Genomic DNA, 27704 nt, shown 5'->3' with positions numbered 1-27704 from the left:
AGATGCCGGCCGGGAGTGCCGGTTATGCTCCTATCTGGGCTCTCCTGGAGATGGGGGGCAGCCTCCTATCATGGTGATTTTTCTGGCCGTCACAAAACAACCAAGGATGGTCAAGTGGGTCCCTCACACACTGGGCTTTCTTTGAGGCTGTCACCTCTAATAACATCTCAGATTAGCAAGACCTTTCAAGGGAGGCTAAGACACCATTCAACGTTAAGTCTCTTAAAGGTTGTTCTCATACAAGATTTATTCCCCAGCACCCCTCCCACCCTCATCCCCATCCGGATTCACAGTGGAGGACTAAGGAGATTCAGAGCAGGATCTGCAGGTATAAAAAACACCTTCCAAAGATTTTGCTCTCCTTCCGTTTCTCCCTCCTGCCAACTCCCAAGGCTTGAAGCGACACACACTCATGCAAACACACAAAATCCCACTCCTTTCCCACACCTCTTGTTTTCTTCCACATCAGAGGTCACCTGTAAGACATCTGGGCTCTGAGAAGAGAGGTGTCCAAAGTCTGTCTGAGAACCCTAAAGTGGGGGAGAGGCTGTTTCTCTAAACTTCACACAAAGGGAAGTGACTGAAACAGACACCAAGCTCTTCTCTCCTCTCACCGTTGACTATTTTCACTCCTTGGCCTCTACCTTCTCCATCAACCAAGAGCAAACACATTAGCGCACTCCCACCTGCAGCACGTGAAAACGGGCTCTGTCCAACATCCATCACCCAGGTGCGGGGTGTTGGGGGGAGTGGTCCCTGAGGATCAGCAAAGGGTTAATTTATGTGGAAGGAAAGATGATTAGAATTCGGCTTGAGCTCTGATTGGGGAGGCATGGGTTTAGAACTAATGATCATTTTGATTTTGTCTCACATGATTTTTACTAGGGGCAGTAGCATATAGATACCCCATACAGGGGTCTCTGCTGATTACAGACAGATTCTTGCTAACTGGGCTCATCTTAAAAGAGGCCCTGCCAAACTGGAAAGCAGTTGAAAACAAAATTATTAAAGGAGCTGAACAAGGGGGTAAGAGCTGGTGCAAGAAGAGCTGGTGGCTCCTGGGATGAATGCCACTGAGCCGTCTGTAAAGTGCTACTCTGACACCGCCTGTGTGGGATTATTGCTTCTCCAGAGGAGGAGCAGGGGAAGGAACGGGAACACAGAAATGGGTATGGAATGGTATGGTATTGCTTTGCTCGTTACTCAGGCTGATGGGCAAATGGAGCCAGGGGTTAGCAGCACCAAAAATAACCAGCTCCAAAACAATGAGTGAGTCGGGGAGCTACAGAGGCGTTCACCCTCCCACCTCACTGACCCCACAGCCCAAAGTAATGTGGAAGAAGCCCACCCACACCTCATGTTCACATTCTAAAACTTCACAAACAAGATTCTGGAGCACTAGGGGGTAGGCCTCAAGAAATGAGGATGGGCTGAGGCAAGGGGAGCAGGCCTGCTCTGCAGAACCAAAGGACAAGTTTGCTTAGAAAAAGGCAAATCAACCATGGCTTAGCAAAAGAGGACAGTTAACCTCTTCCAGCTGCCTGACTTGGAGCTCTAGGGAGATGATAAACAGAGGAAGGAAGGGAAGGGATCTGTTCACTGAGGACCTCTGAGCATCCAGACCTAGAAGCACACAGCAGCATCCCCTCAAAAGGGAACCAATACCCCTGACTGCTTTGTTCCCCAAAACTACCACCATCCTGATGGAGAGAAGTGTCCCTCAAGGGAGCACACTCTCACTTCGGTGACTTGAGCTCAGATATCAGCATCCAGCTGATAGCAAGGGAGTGAGTATCCTCTCTCAGTAGGCCTCTGAGCCTCAGCCAGGCCACCGTGCATACATATATAATTCAGAAGGTGGGACCTGGGTCCTTCCCTTGCCCCTTCACCTTAAGTGGAATGGGGAGAAAAAAAAACTTAAACCATAGTGACCCCCCAAAGGAAGTCTCTCCTCAGTGGCTCCTGGAACTGGCAGGGTCCAGCTGATTCAGCTCTGACTGGTCCAGAAGTTCAAAGTCATCCCCCTCAGCATCAGTGTCCAGATCTGAACTGGGTGCCCTGAGGACACCTCTGGCGGCTCTCCGGGGAGGTGGGCCAGACGGGCCTGGCTGGGAGGCCCCTGCCAGGGCCAGCTGGATCATGCCCTGCGAAACCAGGCTAGCAAGGTTGCTGGTGAGGTTGGATCCTGCAGGCAGGGCACCAAGCAAAAGCTCCGGCAGTGCGGCCTCTTCCCGGCTGGCAGGGGGGCCCTGAGACTCCTCGGCCCCTGGCGGAGACCGGTACATCAAGCTGGGCATCCCGATGCTGGTATCGTCCTCATCATCCAGGCCAGCAGGATCCACGTTAATGGAAGGGAAGTCTGGAAGATCTCTGGCAAAGGATTCCTCTGGATCACTGTGACCATCTAGGTCTGTAAGAACAGAGGAGTGTCTGAGACATGGCAACTGTGGCATGGCCTTCCTGTGTCCCAGCCCCACCACGTCAGCCCCAAATAACCAGATGTTTCCACCTTGGGTTTCTGGCACTGGTCAGCCTTCCCCCTCCACTTATAGACTGCTGTTACCTTTACTGGCCAAAGAACTTCCCCTTTCTCCCCCATGAGCTTCAATCCTGAGGCCACTAAGGGACTGAGGACTTCCAGGGCAGCAGCAGTGCCATCTGGCTGGAGCCATGCCCCTAGAGCTGCTCTGCCACCTAATCCACAGCTTGGAAAACAGAGAGGCAGGGGTAGTGTCCCTGCTGCCTGCAAAGCTGAGCGACAACAGTTGGAGCCAGTATCAACTCGAGTCCAAGGTTCCTCTCACCTTCAGAGCCTTCTGTTAGAGGTGTTTGGCCCCGTGAAAGGTTGAATGTACCGTTGTCTGTACAGGAGACCTCAGCATCCGAGTGCTCGGAGTCTGTGATGGCAAGTTCCCTGGCAACAGTGGAATCATCCAGCTGAGGAAAAGACAAGACCAACAAGCATGAAGAAACGGTGCCATCAGAAACAGGTGCAGTTTGCCACTTACAGCTTCAGCAGTGAGCTGGCCCCAAAGGCCTAAGACTAACAGTGTAACCAGGCATGGATGGGGACTTTAGTCAGAATCCTGACCCCTTTCAGGCTGCTCCCCAGGGAAGACACTCTTTTCATAAATCTTGAGCCCAGGAAGGAAAGCGGTGTTGACAGTCAACCAGCCACTTACACTCTGATGCAAATAACTGACCCAGAGAATACTTTTCACAGATGGCTGGGAGGATGTGCACAGGTTACTGCTTGACTTAAGCAAGCTGTGCTGTTTAAAGTGTGATCAGGCCAGTTGCAGAAGTTCTGCCTGATGACGGGTTAAAAGGAGACATGGAAAAGGGTGTGCTGGTTACCAGACTCAAACTGAGATCTACATACAAAGTCCCAATATAATACTAGCTTCTCTCCTCACTGCTCTTGGGGGCAGGGAGGTCCTTGGAGAAAGGCAAAAAGCTGGGTCCCTGGAGAGCCCACAGTGAGCTTGGAAACCTGTTTACTGTCTAAACAGGAGTACCAGATGGTAAAAACGGAGCTAAAAAAACTGGCCAGTGAGGCAGCTCCCACACCCCAGATACCTGAGGACAGAAGGCAGCAAGCTCCTCCTCGCTGTCACTGTGGTTGTCCACAGCGTGCTCTGGGTGGAGAGCTCTGCGCCGCACTGTGTGGGAAGAGCAGAAGCCGTGAACACCTTCCCTTGAGGGCAAACTCCCGCCCCCTTTGAATTTCAAAGGCATTCAAGTCAGAATACTAGAGAATGAACCCCTTAAACCTACATAAGGATGTCTGAGGAAGGAGCTGCAGAGCCTAAGTGGCAAGGTAAGCTGATAACATGACAACACAGGAAAGAAACCCTTTTTGTTCAGGTCAGATCAACTACCAGACTTGTCAACAAGCCTCAAGATCACCTAAGAACAGATCAGATATCAGTGTGAAAAGTGGACACTTATCACAGAGAAGGCAAAGGGAGACACCCCACCTGGGCTGAATCAGGCTTTTGAGAAGTTCAACTGACTGAGTCAGGGGGAGCTGGGCCTTGGCACCCATGTGCAGGGCTCTTAGAAGGCCGGGGCTTAATGAAGACCCAACCTGACCACACCACAGAAGAGAGGGAAAAGTTCGCTCGACTGTTGTTTGTGGGTTGGAGGATCTCAGGCTAGTATGTCTGGCTTCTGAAGCCAGTTTTCAATCACTTCGGGAAGGCAGCTTTCAGGAGTGAACAGAGGCCCAGCTGAGGAGTTTAAAAGACCTACTCTGCCATTTACTAACCATAAGCTTCAGTTTCTTCAACCAGAAAAGGAAAATACCACCCTCTTCTTAAGGGTGTTGTACAGACAACGTATGCAGAGCAGCCAGTTCAGTGCTTGGGCACATGGGATGGGCTTCATAAAAAGCAGCTAACACTGGGAATATCTTCACTGTCTTTTATATGACTTGGGAGAACTTTTCTCATATTTGTTTAAAATAGGAGTGTCTAGAATTCCAAAGGGAAAAACTGGTAAGCCTGAAGAGATTTCCCTAGAGTAGATCATCACTTTTACCTACCAATCCCCTACACACCAACCACATGCTATTTCTCCATATTCAAGGGCCTACGATGTCAAACCTATGGGCTTCTTCTCCTCCCCAAACTGTGCAAATGGACGGAAGGCTCCCCTGGACACTTACACTGCCTCTCCCTCTGCCTGGACATCATGTAGCCACGAACACTGAAGTCCAGCCGCTGCAGTGCGGGCTTCAGCCACACGTACGCTCGGTCCCACAGTCGGTGGTACACCGCGAGGGGCCACATCATGACAGTGACAACTGAGAGGAGGGAGAAAGAGTGGTGAGGTGGACAAAGGGCCGCATGCACAGTTCTGACTGTTCCTCTGCCGTGTGTCCTTAGGGCTGGGGCACTTAGTGTGGAACGGTCCTGTTTAATTCTGCAGGTCATCTTCACGAGGTGAAGACTTTTGGGGTCAGAGACTCTGTAGCCCTGACAGGGTTGCGCACAGTGGACTGTGCTGCTGACACATCAGTGGCAGAACCAGGCTGTCACCTGCATATGGGTGTCGCTGAGTCATAAACAAGACCAAATGGTAACAATGCCTCAGCAACTATATAACAAATCATTCGAGCTTCTGCTATACAATCACCAGGGTCATCATTGCTCAGTTCTTCCAGACGCAAGTAGACAGAGTTCATGTCAATATGAAGTAACTAAATTTACAGAACTGCTCCAGGGGTGGGGTGGGGTGGGGTGGGGGAGAAGTGCTCCAGGGTAAACAGAACCTAGAACAGAATCCTAAGAGTTATGTTCTACTGTTACACAATACACTGACTCTAAAAATTCCCTCCTGAAATAGGAACAGACAGTCCTTTCTTGTGGACCCTTGTCAGTTTCTAAAACTTGGTAAGAAAAGGACTTTATATGTGGGCAGCTTGACACAGGTAAGAAGAAAGGTATTTTCATGACTCTAAACAGGACATGAAAATATAAAAAGGTCATTTCCTGGAAAACCAAAATATAAAAGTCCTCTCTCCAGACAAAGTTAGCTATGGCTAGAAAAGCTATGAATAGGTTAAGCTTGCGGGGGAGGTATATACCATACTCACGAATTAAGTAGGAGAGCAGGAGCCCAGGGATGTAGCGGCCCAAGACAGCCAAAAAGGTCAGTATCCCACAGCTCAGCAAGCAGAACTAGGGGTGTCAGGAAACAATGTTAAGTTTCTGCTATATGGCAGGAGATGGGGTGGGGCTGGGAGGCAGGTAAGATGGAGATGTGACTGAAATGACTTTTATGACCTCTGAATAAGCATGGACATGTCAGGATGACATGGACCTAGCCCAGCCACTGCTGCATCCGATGGGGATTCTGCTGGGGAGGAAAGGGGCCATGGCCACTCCTATTCAAACTCCTCTCACATGGCTAATCCCACAGGGTTGCACCTTTCATGCTGGGAAACTGGTTTGAATAGGACTGAGACAAAAATTCTCTCTGAAAACAAGTGCTGGTGGTGGGCTTTTTTAAGGCGAAGTAAAATAAAAACCTCAACCACCTACCACATGTTTAATATGACACAGAATGCACACAAGCAAGCTTTCTTTCCCATCTTGGGGCAGGAAGACGGCCTAATCTAAGTGGCAAGCACCTGAAGGAGTCATCGAGTTCTTGCCCTAGTCCTCGTGGCTGGTCAGAAGCCCCTTCCTATGACTTCCCTTGTCTCTACCAGCACCATAATCTTTTCTTTCTTGAATGAGGATGTGTAGTAAAAGCGCTATTTCAGTTTAGCATGAACTGAACTGAGAAGCCAGAAATGAGAGTGAAAAAGGGAAGTCTTACCTTGCCTGGGTTTTGCTTTTTGAAAAGCAAAAGATTCCTTATGAAAATGGTCCCACTAACCCAGACTTCAGCTACGTGGTGGCAGAGTTCGGGCACGCTGAGCAACCGAGGGTGCACAAAGCCCCAGCTATAGGAAAGAGAAGGGGGAGCTGTGAAAGGAGGGTGCTGAGGGCTCCCCCACATCTCACTTTGAAGGCAGTCGATGGTCCCGGGTTTAAATAGGGGTGGGGGAGTGGCTAGCCCGAGGTGCTCTAGAGGTGAAGCATGACTTTCTTCTTGGCGCTCCAGGTTGAAACTTGAATTTAAAGACTAGGAGAGCAAACTTGTTCTGACAACTCCACCCTATGAGCCAGCAGCCCAATCCACATGTGTAAACCTGCCACCAGCTCCTAGGCCCTTTGTGCTTAAAAGCATCTTTCCTGTGCTCAGACCATTGCAATCCACTGTGATTGCAAACCAGGAGAAAACGCACAGCACAGTCTGACGGCACTGCGGCGGGTGGGGTGGAGGCAATGGATGTGCCCCTTAGAGAGAAAACAAACAAAGCAAAACCAAAATAAACCCAGCAAAGACAATCCAACACATGACATGAATGAACTCAAAAATGAAAGTAGGAGCTGTAAGCCACAAGAGGAATCTTTGGCTTGCTGATGCCAGAAACGAATGTATTTTCTGACCAGGAACTTTAAAACGGCCGAAGGTCACAGAAAACACTAAATGACCTCATTTTTATAAAAGCCCAGAGACAAATGAGGTAAGTTGCCTCTAAGTTTTTACACAGGCTGAATATGAATAATTCCTTGGTATGTCAGCACTCTAATGCTGCTTTCTTAGAAATGTCTCTTATAAGTATCACAGGACACTCAGCGTCTCAACCTACTGCTGCCTTTAGGATTTGTTAAAATGATTATTTGCAACAGACTAGGTTCTCAGCTTCTAATTTGTATCCAGAACATGGAGTTAACAACCTGTAACCTGAATATTACAACAAGAGAATCAATCAGAGCAACAAAAAGGGATTTAATTAGCATTCCATACCTCTCATTGTCTAACGCGTCGGGTCTTGGCACTACAATATTAAAACAAACACCAGCATTAGTTGGTAGGGAAAACAAAACATGAAAATGTTAGGCTGTTGGTCTGATAGCTCAAGTTTTAATAGGTTTGGGGAAAAGGAAAACAGTGATAGCCAATAAGAAGGAGACACCATGTCATACTGCCAGTTAGGGAGCTGCAAACAAGGAAACGACAGCTAGTGCCTGCTCATCTCTCTGGGAGGGTGGGGTGGGAATTCAGATGGAGCATCAGGGCCCCTTCTAATCACTACAGCTGAGAGCCAAGGTGCACACGAAAAAGTTCATCCCACCCACCCCTCAAGTGTGTCTGGGTCGCTCTTATGCATCAGTGTGTGCCAGGTCATGAGGGCATGTTATGACTACTTTAACTCTGGATATCTGCTATTCTCCTTAAAAAGAGACCCATTAACTACAATCAATGATGAAAAGTCTTCTGACATTCACTAGCCATAGGACAGGTGGGTGAACTATATGATTCCTTGAAGTCTCTGCAAAATAGGATGGGAATGTATTTAAAAACTGTACACTCTGGTTTGAATATTCTGCCAACACTTCAAAAAAGACATGTCCAACCTACATCAATTTTCCTCACTCTCAGTCTCCACCCAAACCAACTGCCCAGCCTACTGCTGCCTACCTCTGCTAACTGTAATGCCACTCTTACTCCTCTCCTTGCTCTGAAATCCCAAAGCTACTGTTATTCCTTACTCCCCTAACCTCCTATTTATCAGTCAGAAATTCCTGAGAGGCAAATTGATACTGCCTTGGTAATGATGCAGTATCCAATGAGGAAACTTATTTAACAACTTGAGGACTATTTATTCCTCACGCCAATTATGGAGGAAAGGATATCTCAGGTGGTGGATACAGATTTCCTGAGCTTTACAACGATGGGAAGGACAGAACTCAGCTCTAAGGAACGGTGGGTGGGGCGCTAGCCCTTCAAGTATCTCCTAAAGCAAATAATTCAGACTTCAAAAGCTATTCCCAGCTTCACATACTCCTCCAGAAACTCCTAAAACTACAGGTAAAAATGACAGACCATTTCCAGTTCAGAATGTTCTAAATCCTACCAAACTCACCTTTTATTTCAGGCCAGATTTTGTTCTTCCATTGATCTATACACACAATGATCATTGAGCTGAATGCAAGTAAAAACACAAGACGAAGGGATGTCAGGGCAAAGAACCTAAAGGGAAGGAAAAAGAGAAGATCATTATCCACTTAAGCTAATTTCATAAAAGACCATATGTGCACTACTGGTTCTGTGGGAAACAGACTTAAGTGCTAGCTATACACCTTGGGAAAAATCACTTAAACTCAATGGACTTTAGCTATTCTACCTATGGTGTAGAGATAAGAATTTGCTTCTGCAAAGGCAAATGCCTAAATCAAATAAACTTAGAGCCCCTTTCAACTTTCAAGTCTGTGATTCTATTAATTTCAACAAGAAATTCATCTTTTTTGTTGTCTGTTTTGGGGTTTCTCTGACATACTGCGTGGCTTATGGGATCTGAGTTCCCCAATCAGTGATTGAACCTGGGCCCTCAGCAGTGAAAGCTCAGAGTCCTAACCACTGGACGGCCAGGGAATCCCCAAAATTCATTCTCAAACTGAACAAGTTGTTATGATGAAAGCAAACATCTTTCTATAAAATCAGACCCTGGTTCAGGGCAATAAACTGACAGAAGTGCATTAAAGAACAGCTAACTCAATCAGATATCCTTTCACAGATAAAGGAACCAAGACAAAAAAGTGAACCAACTTGGTCAAGGACACATAGAAAGTGAGCACTGAAGCTCCATCTAAAAACCAGTTCTTCAGAATTGACACCAACCCTTCTCAAACTTCCCAGAAAACCTGACTCGATACCAAAGCCAGACAAAACACTACAAGAAAACTATAGTCCAATACATGTTATGAATATAGAGGCAAAAATCCTTAGTAAAATATTATCAACATGAATTCAGCAGCATATTAAAAGGATTATACACCATGACTAATTCCAGGGATTTATCCCAGGAACACAAGGATGGTTCAAGATACAAAAATCAACAACTGTAATGTATCGCATTAACAGAATGAAGGAAAAGCTAATTATTATTTGAAAGAATTAACCATAAAGAGATGTTTACAAAAAATTTGGGAAATCGGAACACTGACAGTAGATCTGAAAATATTAAGGAACTACTGTTACTTTGGGGGGATATGATGATATTATGGAAGTTATGTTTCAAGAGTCCCTATCTTTTAGAGATACATACTATTTGGGATTTGTGTCAAAACAAGAGCCTGGCAAGGGGCAAAGGATGTGAAAGAAGAGGAAACAAGACTGACTGTGAGTTGATAACTGCTGAAGCTGGGTGATGAGTACATGAAATTCTTTATGCTCTCCTCTCTACTTCTGTGTATATTCAGAATCTTTCACAATAAAATTTTTTTTACAAAAAAAAAAAAGGTTGGTCCTTATGAGTCTTTCTATGATCCAGCTCAAAAGCCTCCAGGGCAGACAGTGCTTGCAGAATGTCTGTATCCAGTGATTTTACCAGACTGTCAGGAAGTAAGTACAGAAACTGAAAGCAAAAATTTAGAAATTTTTATAGCAATCTGACCAAGTAATTTTGAACATAAGGATATATTTGGGTTTGTATTTTGTGTGCCTTTTTATCTACTAACTTATTTATATTGTATTTTACAAAAATATTGATCAGATATAGACTGGGGAAAATGACAACACTAGTCCTTCACTGAAGATGGTTTGAGAAACAACTGTTCTAAGATCTTTGTTGTTGTTTAGTTGCTAAGTCGTGTCTGACTCTTTGCAAACCCATGGACTCCAACCCACCAGGCTACTCTGTCCATAGGATTTCCCAGGCAAGAATACTGGAGTGGGTTGCCATTTCCTTCTCCAGGGATCTTCCCAACCCAGGAATCGAACCCACGTCTCCTGCACTGACAGGCAGATTCTTTAATATTGAGCCACCAAGGAATTGAGGTAGGCCAAATGCATCACCAGAAAAGCAATTCAGCAGGGCAGTGAGGTATGGCTTTTAAACCTAGATTGACTTGAGTCTATTTCTCTGAACAGGCATTCTTAGTTGTATGACTTTGAGTAAATTAGCTTAAACCTCCTTAAGCCTCAGTTTCCTCATCTACATGTGATATTAACAATAACAAATCATGCAGGATGTTTGTAGGTATTAGAAACAACACGCTTAAATCACTTATAAAAGTATCGTAGTTGGCTTCCTTGGTGCTCAGTGGTAAAGAATCCGCCTGCCAATGCAAAAGATAGAGTCAATCTCTGATCCAGGAAGACCCCACATGCTGTGGAGCAACCAAGCCTGTGTGCTACAACTATTGAGCCTGTGCTCTGGAGCACGGAAGCTGCAACTACTGAGCCCGTATGCCCTAGAGCCTGTGCTGCTTAACAAGAGAAGGCCACTGTAATGAGAAGTCCGAGCACTCAACTAGAGAGAGTAGCCCCTGCTCACTAAAACTTGAGAAAAGCCTGCACAGCAACAAAGACCCAGCAGAGTCAAATATAAACAAACAAAATTCTCTTTAAAAATACCATGGTTGATCTTGCTAAAAAAAGACAAGAAAATACAAATAAGGCACCTATATATGCCCAATATATGTCCTATTCAATTTTACAAAGGAGCAGAGTTATTAGCTATCATCACAGCAACTGATCAAACGAGAATAAGGATGACCAAGAGATCATTCATGGTTATAAACGTATCTCTTATCATCTCAACACAACACATTACCTAATGACCTGACAATATTCACAGAATACCATACTAAGAGTATAATCCTTATGTTTTTTTTTTTTTTAAAGCTGTATTTGTGTGTACCTGTGAATACATATATGCATTCAGGGACTGTCAGCGGAACTTTAATTTTGGTCTCTAGATGTTTTGCACTGTTTTCAATAAACATGAATCCATGTTATGTATTTTAAACAATACAAAAAATGAGGGATGGAAGAAACCAAGAACTTAGAGAAACCCAGTCACTAATGGCAACCTTATTCCAATATTTCCACCCCATCACTTCAAGGATACTTTAATTATACACGAAATTAAAGAATGAAAGTAGTTTAACAGGAGTAAGCCTCAAGAGCTGCCCCAAGGCCATTAATCTTCTCTCCAAAGTCAGTTCATCACCTCAAGAAACTAGGAAGTTGAACAAGGCCAAGGATAAGGGCTGAGAGCACCTGCTCCCCCGTGCTGTTGCTTCTGTGTCCCAGCAGCAGAATGTGGCACGACTCTGTACTCTGAAGTACCTGGGAGGACTCTCTAGGGAGGCAATCCAGACTGTCTGCAATTTCCACTTTCCAGATCACAACTGCTAACGCAAATACAAACTGAGGTAGGGAAAGGATACTAAACTTTCCTAAGAAAGGTCAGTTTTTCAAAGATGATGGCAATAAGAACACAGTTTCTCCAAGAGCTGAACTATTTTAGTAGCCTGTTAGAGCCCCCACCTATGCTTCAACCTCAATTCAAACATTTATTAATTGCCTACTATATGCTGAGGCCTTATGGTAAGTAGGCCAGTTACAGAAAAGAGTAACACATGGACCTTATTCTCAAGTGGATTTATGTCAGTACATGTTTGTAACATAGCATGACAAGATAACAATAACAAGGAGGACATCTAAGCTGGAATTTGAAATGGTAAGACAACAAAGGGAAAGAGTGAGAAAGGATTAATCCTGGTCAGTAATGCAATTTTAGAGCCAGACACAGGATAACCTTTCCGTGAACAAGCCAACTTGCAGAAACTTAAGAGGAAGAAGAGCTTTTCTGTGAAGTGGAAGTCACTCAGTCGTGTCTGACTCTTTGTGATTCCACGGACTATACAGTCTATGGAATTCTCTAGGCCAGAATACTGGAGTGGGTAGCCTTTCCCTTCTCCAGGGGATCTTCCCAATCCAGGGACTGAACTCAGGTCTCCCACATTGCAGGTGGAGATTCTTTACCAGCTGAGTCACAAGGGAAGCCCAAGAATATGGCAGTGGATAGCCTATCCTTTCTCCAGCAGATCTTCCCAACCCAGGAATTGAACCAGGGTCTCCTGCATTGCAGGTGGATTCTTTACCAACTGAGCTGTGAGGGAAGCCCCATGTAAAATAACAATTCTTGGAAAAATAGCTTCTTCCATATAGATAAAATCTTAATGGAAAGTTCACCTCAAACCACTAGAGTTGACCTCTTCAAGGTATCTACGTGCATGCATGCTAAGTCACTTCAGTTGTGTCTGACTCTATGGGACCCTATGAACCCTGCCAGGCTCCTCTGTCCATGGAATTCTCCAGGCAAGAGTACTGGAGTGGGTTGCCATTTCCTCCTCCAGGGGATCTTCCCAACCCAGGAATTGAACCAGCATCTCTTGTATCTTCTGCACTAGCAGATAAACTTCTTACCACTAGCACCACCTGGGAAGCCCCCTCCAAGGTACCTGAAAGTGAAACTGAAAGTCACTCAGTCGTGTCCAACTCTGCAACCCCATGGACTAGTCCATGGAATTCTCCAGGCCAGAATACTGGAGTGAGTAGCCTTTCCCTTCTCCAGGGGATCTTCCCAACCCAGGGATCGAACCCAGATCTCCCACGCTGCAGGTGGATTCTTTACCAGCTGAGCCACAAGGGAAGCCCCCAAATTTTAAGTCACTCAGTCATGTCTGACTCTTTGCAACCCCATGGACTATACAGTCCATGGAATTCTCCAGGCCAGAATACTGGAGTGAGTAGCCTTTCCCTTCTCCAGGGGATCTTCCCAACCCAGGGATCGAACCCAGATCTCCCACATTGCAGGTGGATTCTTTACCAGCTGAGCCACAAGGGAAGCCCCCAAATTTTAAGTCACTCAGTCATGTCTGACTCTTTGCAACCCCATGGGCTATACAGTCCATGGAATTCTCCAGGCCAGAATACTGGAGTGAGTAGCCTTTCCCTTCTCCAGGGGATCTTCCCAACCCAGGGATCGAACCCAGATCTCCCACATTGCAGGTGGATTCTTTACCAGCTGAGCCACAAGGGAAGCCCCCAAATTTTAAGTCACTCAGTCATGTCTGACTCTTTGCAACCCCATGGGCTATACAGTCCATGGAATTCTCCAGGCCAGAATACTGGAGTGAGTAGCCTTTCCCTTCTCCAGGGGATCTTCCCAACCCAGGGATCGAACCCAGATCTCCCACATTGCAGGTGGATTCTTTACCAGCTGAGCCACAAGGGAAGCCCCCAAATTTTAAGTCACTCAGTCATGTCTGACTCTTTGCAACCCCATGGACTATACAGTCCATGGAATTCTCCAGGCCAGAATACTGGAGTGAGTAGCCTTTCCCTTCTCCAGGGGATTTTCCCAACCCAGGGATCAAACCCAGGTCTCCCGCATTGCAGGCGATTCTTTACCAGCTGAGCCACCAGGGAAGTCCAAGAATACTGGAGTGGGAAGCTTATCCCTTCTCCAGCAGATCTTCCCGACCCAGGAATCGAACTGGGGTCTCCTGCATTGCAGGAGGATTCTTTACCAACTGAACTATCAGGGAAGACAACATCAAATGTTATTAATTCCTTTAGGGGTCTATCAAATATAAAAGAATATGGATAAGTGTAGTGTGTACACCTTTCCTTCTGCCCCCAGTACTAAATTCTTAAACAAAAGGAAATATCAGTCTCAGATTGGTGTGCTTGGGATATATTGAAGTCACATTATACTTTTATTTTATGGAGGTAACTTGGATGCAACAGAGGATGAGATGGTTGGGTGGCATCACTAACTCGATGGACATGAGTTTGAGTTGGTTCTGGGAGTTGGTGATGGACAGAGAAGCCTGGCGTGCTGAAGTCCATGGGGTTGCAAAGAGTCAGACACGACTGGGCGACTGAATTGAACTGCACTGGATGCCTACCTGTTAAAAAAAATAACCAACTCTGCAACTATGTACAAGGACAAGACAGCATTGAAGATAAAGTACTTGTGAGATTGGTATAAGAAAGACAAGAAGACAAATAAGGGAGGATTCCTCTGGATTAGTTTCGTCCTCCAATGTCTATTTCTGCAAGCCAAAAAATTCACATACAGATATAACAGTGTACAAGCTGGATAAGACAACATGCAAAACATTTTTTCAGCAACTATAATCATCATGAGAACTTTCCAACTTAGCAAAAACAACTACAATTGCAGGCAACTCTGGATATTCACATGTGAATTATTTAATCTGATTATTGCCCATAGCCCGTTACTCTTTCTACCAATTGTAGGAGGCTCACACTAGACTTTTCCTTAATGATATTTATTTTTTTAAAATTTCTAATGGCAAGCATGTTTGTAGAAGAAATTTCAGAAAATATAGTTCATAATTAAGGAAGAAAATAAAATTAATACACTATTACCAGTCTGCCAAAAAAATTTTTTTTTACCCTAAATCTGGTCAAGCCTCTAGATTCAGCTACCAATTTACAGGAAATACACAGAAGAGCACAGAGGAACGTGTTAAGCCACAGGGATACAATCAGCAAAATACAATTTGTAAGACACTTTACAGGACAAACTGGTTTCTTGCCTGAAAACAAGAAAGGAGGAGGTGGAAAAAGACTGAGGTATAGAATCGGCCAAGAACTGAACTTTTTTTTTTTTTTAAAGAATTGAACATTTTTAAAACTAGGTACGTGGTGATACATATTATTATTCTGCCTGCTTATATATACGTTTTCCAATTTTCCACAGTAGAAAGTTTAAAAAATAAACAACTCATTATCCAGACACATATCCCAAAATAGCGAGAGATTATCCCCTTCAGTTAAAAGAATATTCACATATAAAATACTCCATGGAAGGATACAGAGTACCTGGTTTAAAAACGTTCTCCTTAATTTAAAAATCTATAGATACGTTTTCCTTTATCACCAGCAAAGCACTCACAACTTGAGGATGATTACATCATACCCAGATACAATTACTTTTTAAACCTTTCCCTAATTGAACTGAGATGCTTCCAATTTTTGATGTAATAAAATAAAGCTGAACTCTGTATCACTGAGCATAAATCTGACCTTACTTATGATTACTTTAAATGGAAATACTAGGTCAAAAACCATTAACTATTTTAACAGCATTACAGAGATACAGTTTGCATACCATAAAATACACCTTTTAAACAGTCAAATTCAGTGTTTTTTGGTATCTCAGAGTTGCAACTATCATCATTATCTGATTTAGAACATTTTAATCACCCCCCAAAAAACCCCATGCCGGTTAGCAATCACTCCCCATTTCTCCCAGCCCTTGAAAAGGTAGTAACTTTTTAAGTATCTTAATACTGTTGGCAAATTAGTTTCCAGAAAGACTGTCAAATTCATATTCCTATCAACCATACACCAGATTTTCCATATTTTGCCCAGAATTAAACACTATCATTTTAAAAAACCTAATAAGCAGAAATTAGTAACTCACTGCCACTTATATTAGATTTTGTATTATTAATGAGTAAAAATGTATATATCCATTGATTTATTATTGTTTGGGTTTTTTTGTCCTTTTATAAACTATCCACCCCCTTTACTAGGGGCTAAAATTCAATTAACTATCAGTCTAAATAAAATACTTATTAGAAAAACAGTCTGGTGTCCAGAAAAATCATGAGAAATTCCAAAAAGAAACAATTTTTTGAGGTCAACTATAGCATGGATCCTCATCATTAGTATAGGTAAATTAGAGTCTGCTATAATCATAAACAAAAGAAAGATCACATGTCTATTTTCAATCAAAGAAGATACTATTTCTGGGTTTCTTTGTTATTACAGAGTAAGCTTCTCTCAGTGGCACTTCAGAACAAAGCAGCCCATCCTATAGGGACAGAAAGCCCATTATTGTACAGCACTTGCGGCTGTCTGGTTAATGAGCCAGTCACTGGTAAATTAGAAAGAAAAAAAAATTAATGCAACCTATATTTGGTAGTGCTGGTTGCTGCCTGTACAAAACCAGAAATGAAACCAGCTAGCTGCAAACAAACCACCTTATGTTAATGGACAGAAAGCACCCAACCTTAAAATCAGAGCAGATAAAAACTTTTGGCAAAACAGAGGCAAAAAGAAAAAAAAAAAAAGGAAGCCAAGGCATCTCTGGGAATCCTCCCCGCTCAGGGAGTCAGTGAAGGACTGGGAAGCCTGGCGTGCTACAGTTCATGGGGTAGCAAAGAGCTGGACACGACTTAGCAACAACAACGAGGCATCTCTGGGAGTCCTTCCTGCTACAAAATGCAAGAAGAACCCTCCAAAGACTATCATCAGAAACATCTGCTCAATAGATTTCATCTGAAATTTGATGTATATATTGTTCTTTCACAGAATAAATGCCTCTCCTTAAAAGGCCCTCCCTTCCATTTCCTATCTCTTACTACTTTTTCTTCCCCCCTCAAATTGTAACCTTTTAAATCATCGTTGCTGTATAATCACTTCTTGGGTCATTTTTTCACTTGGGGGTATTCAGGGAGGGGAATCACCTTCATCCCATTGCGAAAACAAGAATTTCCTGCTGCTGCTGCTAAATCATGTCATTCGTGTCCGACTCTGTGACCCCACAGATGGCAGCCCACCAGGTTCCACTGTCCCTGGGATTCTCCAGGCAAGAACACGGGAGTGGGTTGCCATTTCCTTCTCCAAATACCCGCTAAAATACAGCATGGTTAACTCAGACTAGTGACTCTAAAAACAGATCCCAACAGAGATCTTATCAAAAAGAAAAAAAAGTTTGTGGACTGCTCTAAATCAATATTCCTAACCACCTAGAATCACAGAATGTGAAAAACTGGAAGGGAGCTCAGCAGTCATCTGCCCCTCCCACCCCTAGTCCCCAACGCCCTTAAACCACGTGCTTTTCACAGGAGGCAGTGCAAGGGTTTAGAGTTCACACTCCTTTCGGGGGCTCCTTTATCCTTCCCCTATCTCCTAGGAATGAGTCCAACCAAAAAGTTACTACAACCTGTTCTTTTCTTATCCTGTCAGAATAGATTCTTGCTGACTCAGATAGTCTTCCCCCGAATCACTCATTTACAGGTGGTGTTGAGGCTAATGAAAATACAGGCCTGATATTGATAAGGAAGGCCTGATATTTCTGTTGTTATACTAGAAAAAATAATATATAAGTGAAGCAAGGAGCAATATAGGCTAAAGACCACAATCACTATAATTTTTCTGGAACTGGAAAATAAAAAAGAAAGCCTTGAAATACTATAGGAGCGAGGCATCTCATCTATCCCTCTCTTTTATGTTCTTTATTAAAATGCAAGAGGGCACATTCACAGGTACAGGAAAACCTCAACTGAGAAGATAGAACATTGAAAGTTAAGAGCTACCTACCTGAATTCTGATGATTTGTTTGTACTCCTATTCAGTCTTCTAATACCTCGAAATGTATAAAACACCTCAGTTAATGATGTATCATTATTCAAAACAAGTACCGAAAAATAAAATACTTCAGATTTGATTTCTCTGTGACCTGCACCGAAGACCCACCTGCATTTTCTAAATACCTTTTTAAACGAAATGAGAACAAAGCAATAACTCTTTGACATTCCTAAGCAAAATATCTACACCCATATTCAATTTGATGCTACTGGAATGTAGTCTGACTTTTATTGTGAACCTCAAATCACCTTCCGCGGAAGCTCATTTCCTAGGACAAACCACCCTGTGAACTCCAATGCTAAACAACCCTCACTTCTGGATCCTTACCACTATCAGTCAGTCCATTTTGTAACCTTCACAGGTATGAGTCCTCTCCATAAATGGTACACCCAGTTGTTCTTTCACTCTCAAGAGTCACACCCTCATTTTGCTACATCTCTCCCCCACCTACTTACAGCCTGATGGGAATGTAACAAGAGTAAATGCCTACTGGATACACAGCAGGCAAGCTATCAGAAAATGCCAAAGATAAAGACCGATTGGCATCAATGCATTAAGAGACCCAGGAGTAGGAGAAAGGGATGTGACATTCTAAACATAGCATATTAGTAAACTTAAGTAAATGCTGTTGGGAACCAGCAAATTAAAGGTAACTGTAACATTTAAACACATGTATGAGCAGACTTTCCACCCCACATTCTACCCAGAAGATCTTTCTCAGGCAAGGATCATGTGGAAGGTCCTCTCCTCAAAAATAACAACATACATGCTACTGATCTATTTGCATTAATAAACCCTTGCTTTATCAGAATTCATTTAAATGCTGCCAATGTTTTTATACATCAGTCAGTCACACTTTAATACAAACTGATTCATGATCAGCTCTTTTCCTAATAATACAATCCCATTGTAGGCAAGGAAGTTTTGACTTAATGGTCTGGGGCTACGGTCTGGGATGTGGAGGTGAGAGGAAAAGAAGATAAGGTCATTTGGGGAAATGCTCCAGAATGAGGTGCTACAGTTAAGTTTTCTGACAGAGAGCCTGGGAGAGAGTAGGTACCTGGGGATCAAGGAAGAAGCACTACCAAAAATAAACGAAGAATCCTGGAGGAAAAGTTTATCAAGTTGGCTCAAGACTCTAGAAGCAACAAATACCAGAGACTGCTATGACACCTCTAACCCAAGTCTCCTTCAAACCAGGAGACGATTAATGTAATATATACCTCCGCAGTGTGTCTTCCTGTCAATGAACTTGGAATTATTTCTTTTGCTCCAGCTCACTGAAAACGTTCTTTCAAAGAATAACAAATATTTTGGTTTTAAGACCACGAATTTCAAGAGGAAAGATATTTTTACCAAAAACAATTGTTTTGGAAACACATTTTGTTTTGTTTCAAGCTTATCCAGAACTGCTTTATTTTTCATTCAGCTGTAGAAGCCCCACCCCCCACACTTGAGCTCCCTTGGAATCTGATCAGTAATACTCCCCTAGTTATGAATAAATCAGCTCTGCTTGGCAGATCCTATGAAGACCTAAGTTCACTTCAGGAGATGACAACTCAGGGAAGCAGCAGTTCCATTTTCACACAGCATGACACAGACAGTTTCTTTAAGCATATTTTTAGCCCTACTATCCCAGCTCAGAAAAACAAACACTTAGGCACCCTCAATTTCCTTGCATATAAACCGTGGCGAAGGATGCCTCTCTAATTCCTTGGAACACGGAGAAGTCGTCTCAAGTGGCTTTGAAATGGGTGAAATCCCACAATCACTATTTCATAACTGTCTTCCAAAGCTTGTAATTTTCTTTCAAGTTGCAGTTATGGAGGCTCTCACGGACTCTCAGACTTCGCGAACTTCCTGAGTGGGCAAAAGGATGTCTGTCTAACATGCTAATTCAGATCGTTTAAGCCTGTTTCCTTATTACATCTATGGATCCCTTTTCAAGATCTCACGCTTTACTCACCTACCCCAACAATAAGTACTAAGATCTCGAAACTGTTGAGCAGACAAGAGAAGGGAGGTGATGGCCTTAACAGGAGAACACAGCTTCCCTTGGCTAAAATGAGGCGCCTTCGCTCACTGTGAGCGGCTCAAGATGTTACTAGAAGCTCCTGCCAGATGTGCGGGGCGAGGGTGCACGTAAAGCAGGGGAAACAACTGGAAGGCCCTAAGAACTGCGGTGCCAGAGCTTCAGGCGGGAAAGAGTGGAAGGAGGTGAGGCAAAATTAGGCAGGTACAGGTAGGAGCCAGTGCAGCGAAGGAAACAAAGGAGGCGAGAGATAGAGCCTTAGAGAAACCTGACGAATTCGCGCCTCGGAGAGTTTCCGAGGATCCAGTTCTCTCACCAGAAAGCCGCGTTCAGCCCCAGGCACCACAGGGCGCTCCTGGCTGGCCGCTCCCACACCAGGGCTGCCTGCACTCGGCTCAGCAGAGGCTCGTAAGGCCCCAGCACCTCCACCAGGGCCCGCTGCGCCGCCTCAACCTGCTGGTCCCGCTCCCAGGAGCCAGACATAGGGCGGCGACCCTTGAAAGTCTGACCCGAGGCTGGGCCTGGGGCCTCGGCCACCCCCTCTGCCTCCGCCATCTCCCCCCGGCAGCCACAACATCCGGGGCCACGGCCCTACAGTCACAATAATACCAACTGCGCAGATGCGCGAAACAGCGAGGGAGGCCGCATCCCTCCACAGTGCGCCTGCGCGAAGGCTCTCGGTCGCGTACATCCCAGAACGAAGAACACTGCGTCAAAATTATGTCCCCGGCGCCCCAATCAGGAGCTGCGCACGCGTAGTCTGCAGGACTGAAGCCGAACGAGTAAGGAAGTGCCCTCGCCAGAACTCAGTTTTCATTGGAACAGAGGCAGTTTGTGGGCGGGGCGAGTTTTGGCGTCTGCGCAGTGCGACGGGCTAGCGAGCGGCGGCTTTGCTGGCGGGAGCGGCAGCTTTTCTGTGGCGAGAGCGGCAGCTTTGCCGTAGAGAGTGGCTGCAACGCAGCTGCCAGAGGAGAGATGCCGAGGGAGATCATCACCCTACAGTTGGGCCAGTGCGGCAATCAGAGTGAGCGAACTTCCGGCCCCTCCACTAGCCAGGGTTTCTTAGATTCTATGGGATCTCGCTGTGGGATCCTGAACTCCATCTGCCCCCAGAATCGTAGTTCTTCGAAAGGTGGGACATGCCTGACCCAGTATCCAGTTGCTCAACCCCAAGGGGCCCTTCTCTGCCCAGTCGCTGATATACTGCCCTTTCCTCTGACACGGGAGACTCCCGAAGCTTGACTTCCTATCACTGGACCCAGGCATTGAGTCCCCCAGCTCCTAGTTGGAACCTGCCCAGACCCAGATATCCTCTTTCTTCCCGCCCGCGTCCCTCCCGTCAGTTGGGTTCGAGTTTTGGAAACAGCTGTGCGCGGAGCATGGTATCAGCCCCGAGGGCATCGTGGAGGAGTTCGCCACCGAGGGCACTGATCGCAAGGACGTCTTTTTCTACCAGGTGCCCCCAGCGACTTAGCCAGGGCCGGTAGTGGCCCAGGGGTTCTGAAGGGAAGGGGAGTGGCTTGGTACTGGGAAGCCCACTGGACAGAGGAGCCAGGGAGGCTGGCTTGAAGAGGGAGGGCGGCAGGAACCAGGGTTGGGAGGACTGGAGGACTGGGCAGGTCCTAGCTGATTGGGCCCCTCCTAAACTCCCCTTTACAGGCAGACGATGAGCACTACATCCCGAGGGCAGTGCTGCTGGACCTGGAGCCCAGGGTGATCCACTCCATCCTCAACTCCCCCTATGCCAAGCTCTACAACCCAGAGAACATCTACCTGTCGGAGCATGGAGGAGGAGCTGGCAACAACTGGGCCAGCGGATTCTCCCAGGTCATTTGCTGTTCCCTGGCAGAAGAACTCCACTCCTAAGTGGGGACTGGCCCTATGACTTCCTAAAGAGAAGATAAACCAGATGGAGGATATATGAGTGGAGAGAGAGAGAGAGAGAGAGAAGTGACTGAGGAGATTCTGAGCGAACTATGTAATAGTTATAAGAGACTGCACTTGGCTCATGCCGGGTGCCAGGCCATAGTTAGTGTTTTACATAAATTAACTTACCCAGACCTTCCAACAATCCTAGAGGCAGGTACTACAGGTCCACAGTGTCTGTAGGTTTCCAGAATCCAAAAAACTCTGAAACCAAGAGAGGATTTTTAACTAATTTACCAGCAAAACCAAATCTCAGTAAAGATAGGCTAGTTTATAGTTTCTGTTCAACTTACTGCCACTTCTCATTCCTTTCACTGCAGAAATATTAATGTATTTGGTTAGCGCCCCTCAGACCCCCGCCCCACTGGTGTTCTTGTGTTATACACACCATATAGCCCTCCTAGAATCTGAAATATCTGAACTCTGAAACATAATGCCCAAGAATTTTAGATAAGGGACTGTGGACCTGTATTAGTACCTTCATTATACAGAGGAGGAAACTGAGGTACAGAGAGATGAAGTGGCATGCCCAGAGTCACCCGACTAACTAGAACTAGAGCTAATATAGGCATTCAGGCAGTCTGGATGTAACGGGCCTGCTCATAACCACTAGGCTGTACTACCTCTCAGTACAAACAAAAGGCAGGACCACTATTTTCCAAAAAAGGACTTTTAGGTACTATAAGGAGAATGGAGGGTGGCTATTCTGAGGTCAAAGTCCTTGTCCCTTAGTCCTGTCCCACTCTGATGCCCCTCCATGTCTGTACAGGGAGAGAAGATCCATGAGGACATTTTTGACATCATAGACCGGGAAGCGGATGGCAGCGACAGCCTAGAGGTGAGCATCTCAGTAATGCCGGTGGGGGGCCAACATGGGGAAGGCTCGACAATACCCTTTAGAAGCCATCTTTTAGGTGTGGGACCCTCCCCCTGTAACCTTTGCACTGGACAGAAGCCACAGGGCCCTGCTGGAAACAACGAAGAGTCTCCTAATCTGTGAATGGGGGGTGGGGGGAGGGCAGTGGAGGAGAGGTCCTGGGAAGACAGGAGTCCAAGAAGTTATGAGATGGGTAAAATTGGAAATCCTGCCAGTTGAAACCTAGACACTGACCACCCCTTCCCCATGCAGGGCTTCGTGCTGTGTCACTCCATCGCTGGGGGAACAGGCTCTGGCCTGGGCTCCTACCTTTTAGAACGGCTCAATGACAGGTAAGTCTGTTTTGAAAGGCTGAGAGGATTTGGTTTCCCAGGTGACTGGGAGGCCCTCCAGATAAAACCTTCCCATTCACTGAAGCAGGAAAGGGCCCTTCCATTCCCTGCTGTATTGAGGAAGGAAAGGTACAATGACCAGGAACCCAAGCACACTCCCAGTGGTTGGAATCAGAGTCTAGAATCCTGATCTTTGATGAAGATTCAGGGAGTAAGCCTGATTTGGAGTTAGAACCCTAGGTCCTAAGATGTTTCTCTGCCCTAGCCCCCTTTTGGGTTACAGGCTGCCAAAAGTCAAGTCTCCCTTTTCTGCTGTCCTATGACCCGAACTCCACTTTCCCCATCCTGACAGTCATTAGAAGACCCAAGTTTACCAAGCCTTCAGTCTGTTGCCCTTGACCATCCTTTCTCAAACACCCCCAGGTACCCCAAGAAGCTGGTGCAGACATACTCAGTGTTTCCCAACCAGGACGAGATGAGCGATGTGGTGGTCCAGCCCTACAACTCACTGCTCACACTCAAGAGGCTGACCCAGAATGCCGACTGTGTGGTAAGTCCTGGAGTCTCGCTTATTCCACTCCCGACCCCCTGTCTATTTCATCCTTTTCATGCATTTTTAAAAGTCCCGTCTTGAACCTTCCCGTGCCCCAGTCTTGTTCAAGTCTTTTGGATGGGTCTTTCTGGCCATGAAGCACCAGGCAGAGCTCCTGTCCTTTCTGTCCTCCTAAATCTGTCACCCTCTTCTGTGCCCCCAGGTGGTGCTGGACAACACGGCCCTGAACCGGATCGCCACAGACCGCCTGCACATCCAGAATCCCTCGTTCTCCCAGATCAACCAGCTGGTGAGCCCCCCACTCCTGGACTCCCTCCTTCCCGAAGCACCATCTAGGGAAGGGAGGCCCCCAGGACAAGGCCCGTGACCCGGCACCCTGTCCCCAGGTGTCCACCATCATGTCAGCCAGCACCACCACCCTGCGCTACCCCGGCTACATGAACAACGACCTCATCGGCCTCATCGCCTCGCTCATTCCCACGCCACGGCTCCACTTCCTCATGACGGGTTACACCCCCCTCACCACGGACCAGTCGGTAAGAGCAGCCCTCGGGCCCAGCAGGCCCTGACCAGCCTTTCCCTTCTCTCGGCTGCACCCGGAGGCCCCGCTTGCTGGCTGACTCGCCCTCCTCTCCCCCTGCCTGTGGCGCCCTGCAGGGCCAGGGCTGTACGGGGTCTGCTGATGCTCCTGCACAAGGACATGAGTTAGCTGAGCTCTGGGGGACTGAGATCTCTGATCCCTCAGTGAGGACCTGCATCTAAGGACACTCCCCAGAGAGACCAGGCTGCCCCGCGTCTGATGGGGCTGTGCGTCACCTCGTGCTCTCTGTCCATGCGTCTCTTGACTGTGCCCTGAGTACCGGGCTGCCCTGTGGCCCCTCTCCCCTCAGGTGGCCAGCGTGAGGAAGACCACGGTCCTGGATGTCATGAGGCGACTGCTGCAGCCCAAGAACGTGATGGTGTCCACAGGGCGGGATCGCCAGACCAACCACTGTTACATCGCCATCCTCAACATCATCCAGGGGGAGGTGGACCCCACCCAGGTAGGTGAGGCCCCTTCGTTCTACCTCCAGAGCCCACAGGGGTAGAGGAGAGGCTACCACCACCATTCCTGTGCCTACCCCAGGTCCACAAGAGCTTGCAGAGGATCCGGGAACGGAAACTGGCCAACTTCATCCCCTGGGGCCCTGCCAGCATCCAGGTGGCCCTATCTAGGAAGTCGCCCTACCTGCCTTCTGCCCACAGGGTCAGTGGGCTCATGATGGCCAACCACACCAGCATCTCCTCGGTGAGCCCCACAGTCATCTTCCTGGTGGTGCCTCATCTCTTTACAGCCCTGCTGCCCTTGCTTCTAGCTTTTTTACTGTGGGGATAGCCCAGCCTTGATTCCTGGCTCTCTGGGCCACATGGTTCCTTGAAGTTCCTCGTGACCCCTGTCCAACCTAAGTCCTTTCTGTACACCCAAAGCTCTTCGAGCGGACCTGTCGCCAGTACGACAAGCTGCGGAAGCGGGAGGCCTTCCTGGAGCAGTTCCGCAAGGAGGACATCTTCAAGGAGAACTTTGATGAACTGGACACATCCAGGGAGATTGTGCAGCAGCTCATCGATGAGTACCATGCAGCCACAAGGCCAGACTACATCTCCTGGGGCACCCAGGAGCAGTGAGTCCTCCAGACAGGGACCCTCATCTGCCTTACTGGTTGGCCCAGGCCCTGCCTGACTGACCACCCCTCAGAGCACAGATCAGGGACCTCGCACCTCTTTCTTACCAACACATATACCCATACTCTCTGTTGACCTGAGGACACATGTAATCTCCTTGTGAGACTGTTCATGTTTAATAAAGCACTGGATATAAATCAAGTCACTGGACTCTTTGAAGGCTTGGGGAAATGGGGGTGGGAGGGTGCCTGTTCTTTCTCCATCATTCTGACGGGGGTCTTCCTCTACTTTTTACACCTTCAACTCTAAGCAAATGGCCTCCCCCAGCTTTCCCTTCCCCTGCCTAGCATTGGAGAACATGGGCGAGACATTCCTTTTCAGGGCAATCAGGCCCACAAACACTGCCTTGCTCTCATGACACTCTGTATCCCAGTTCCTCCCACCCTCCACCTCCCCATATGGTGACCATTCGCCAGTTTCACATTCCCACATCTGAATGTCCCATTGGTCATCACAGCAACAGGCCTGCAGCCACCACCCCCACCACCAAGCCCCTGGACAGGCAGTAGAGTCAGCCCAAATGCCTTTAATCTTGCAGGCAGGGCAGTGACAGAAAGCCAGTCCTGGAAAGCCCTGGTCAGGCATGTGGAGTCTAGGATGATCAAATCAGGAGACCAAATTCAAAGCCTGGACTATAAGCAGGGCCAAAAGTGGACCCATATCTAAGGTGCCAAAATTCAGTTGTTTCAAAGGCCAGAGTTGCCTTTTTGAAAATTAATTAATTTGCTGTGCATTAATTAATTTGCTGAGGATCTTTAGTTGCAGCATTGCAAACTCTTAGTTGAGGTAGGTGGGATCTAATTCCCTGAACCCAGGTCCCCTGCATTGGGAGCATGGAGTCCTAGCACTGGACAACAAAGGAAGTCCCAGAGCCTTCCACTTCTGGTACAAGATTGCAGGGAAGTAGTCAATACACAGTGGCCTAAGTCCTCAGAATCAAAAGGGCAAAGCAGGTTGTCTGTAGATTGGTGGATTGTCAGGGCCCCTCTTAGGCCCTTATACCCCCAAAGGTGAGGACTGTAGTAACTTTTACATGCATGTGGACCCTGTGCCAGATGATTTGCATTATTTTGTTTAATCTTCAGGACAGCCCTATGAAGTAGTAAATGTTATTAACCCCATTTTGTAAATGAGGAAACAGGCTGAGTGATTAATTTACCAAGTCACCCAGCTGGTGAAGAGTATAGTTAGAGTCAAACCCTGGTTTGACTGCCTGGCATAGGTGTTCCTAACCATTGCACATCCTGCTTTTTGTGACACCTTCCTGGGCTGGTGTAGAAGAGTCCCAATTCTGGGGTCTTGGAGCTATGGGATGAGTCCACAGTTGTCACAGGATGTGGGGACCTTGAACACCTGTGCATATTTAGCAGGTGGAGTCCAGGGAGGGAGTGGGTGTTGGACTCCGCAGGCAGCAGGTAAACCCACCAAGCGTCCCTATCACCCCGGTCAGGGCAGCCTTCTTGCCTCGCCACTAGGATGTCTGGGGCCAAACCCAGAGAACCAGGCCCTGTGGATGGGAAGGATGCTACTGGCAGGGTTCAGCAAGCAGATGAAGCACCAGCCCAAGAAAGTCCCTCCAACTCTCCGTGAAGGCTGAAGAGTCCCCTTCACTTTGGGTGAACTAGGACTTTTTTCCCTCTTGCTCCCTGTTAGCCTGGGGACACAATTTTCCTTCCATGAACCAATGTATCTTTCATAAAGCTGTGGACATAAACAAAGCGAGCAACATACAGTGCAGACCTTCATGAACAAAGGGGACACTTACAGGACTGATGGGCTGAGAATGCGCGGTCACAAGCCAGGCCCTGGGCTGCCTGAGGGTGGCGGGGAGGCTGGACACATCAAAGCCTGTCAGCACCAGTCAGAGCATGAGCCTGTCACTTTTGGTTGCCAGGGTCTGTAGGTGGTGGACTCAGGAGAGCCAGCCTCGTTGTCAGCCAGCTGCCTGTTCATCCAGGAGGGAAGAAGACGACTTCAGGGAAAACCGATGGGCACTGGGTCCCTTCTCAGCTCTACCGCTGACCCCTGCACGCTGGATACGTTGTGTTGCTCCCGCCCTTGCCACTGATGACCTGCCTTTCATCTCTTGGGGCATCTGCACGACTGGCTGGTGCTGAGTAGGGGACCATGAGCTGGCAGATGTGGTGAGGCTGGTGTATGTGAAGAGCCAGCTGGCCCCCCTCCAGGCCACAACCATCCCAGAACCCTCCTTTGCGAGCCTAGTTAAAGAGTATGGAGCCCAGGAGGGAGGGAATACCTAGGGAATCTGGAGTCAAAGTTGTACGTGGATATTACTGGCTACCGACCCAGAGGGGTGAATACCCTTCCTCAGGAGGGGGAACTGGACTTAACAAAGATGCCTCCTTTTTCTGACTGCTGAGTGTCTCAGCGCAGACTAATACCTCAATGCCAGCTTCAGAGCTGGGCCCCTCCCCCAAG

General features: G+C 46.9%; 2 protein-coding genes and 1 long non-coding RNA gene across 3 annotated transcripts in view; 1 reads left to right on the top strand and 2 right to left on the bottom strand.

Annotated features, from left to right (window-relative positions):
- Window positions 1-259: 259 nt before the first annotated feature.
- Window positions 260-20518, bottom strand: RETREG3 (reticulophagy regulator family member 3). Its single transcript, XM_065910089.1, has 9 exons — window positions 20172-20518; window positions 8486-8592; window positions 7366-7396; window positions 6328-6454; window positions 5600-5684; window positions 4670-4807; window positions 3580-3662; window positions 2805-2937; window positions 260-2410 (listed from the first exon to the last, which is right to left on the bottom strand). The coding sequence occupies exons 1-9, from the start codon at window positions 20408-20410 to the stop codon at window positions 1953-1955; spliced, it is 1401 nt and encodes a 466-aa protein (XP_065766161.1). The 5' UTR covers window positions 20411-20518; the 3' UTR covers window positions 260-1952.
- Window positions 20519-20709: 191 nt separating this feature from the next.
- Window positions 20710-25406, top strand: LOC136149652 (tubulin gamma-1 chain). Its single transcript, XM_065910090.1, has 11 exons — window positions 20710-20879; window positions 21199-21311; window positions 21515-21682; window positions 22551-22619; window positions 22911-22990; window positions 23414-23540; window positions 23746-23832; window positions 23930-24079; window positions 24434-24586; window positions 24670-24831; window positions 25011-25406. Exons 1-11 carry the CDS (start codon window positions 20831-20833, stop codon window positions 25206-25208), a joined length of 1356 nt encoding a protein of 451 aa, XP_065766162.1. The 5' UTR covers window positions 20710-20830; the 3' UTR covers window positions 25209-25406.
- Window positions 25407-27095: 1689 nt separating this feature from the next.
- Window positions 27096-27704, bottom strand: part of LOC136149656 (uncharacterized) — a 38302-nt gene continuing 37693 nt past the window's right edge. The window contains exon 3 of the long non-coding RNA XR_010659691.1: window positions 27096-27210. This is a non-coding gene — a long non-coding RNA (uncharacterized lncRNA). The remainder of the gene's footprint in view (window positions 27211-27704) is intronic.

Source organism: Muntiacus reevesi, chromosome 18 (genome assembly GCF_963930625.1).
Source record: "Muntiacus reevesi chromosome 18, mMunRee1.1, whole genome shotgun sequence".
Taxonomy (NCBI): Eukaryota; Metazoa; Chordata; class Mammalia; order Artiodactyla; family Cervidae; genus Muntiacus; species Muntiacus reevesi.
The sequence above is the reverse complement of the archived record's forward strand: the minus strand, read 5'-3'. Positions and strand labels throughout refer to the sequence as shown.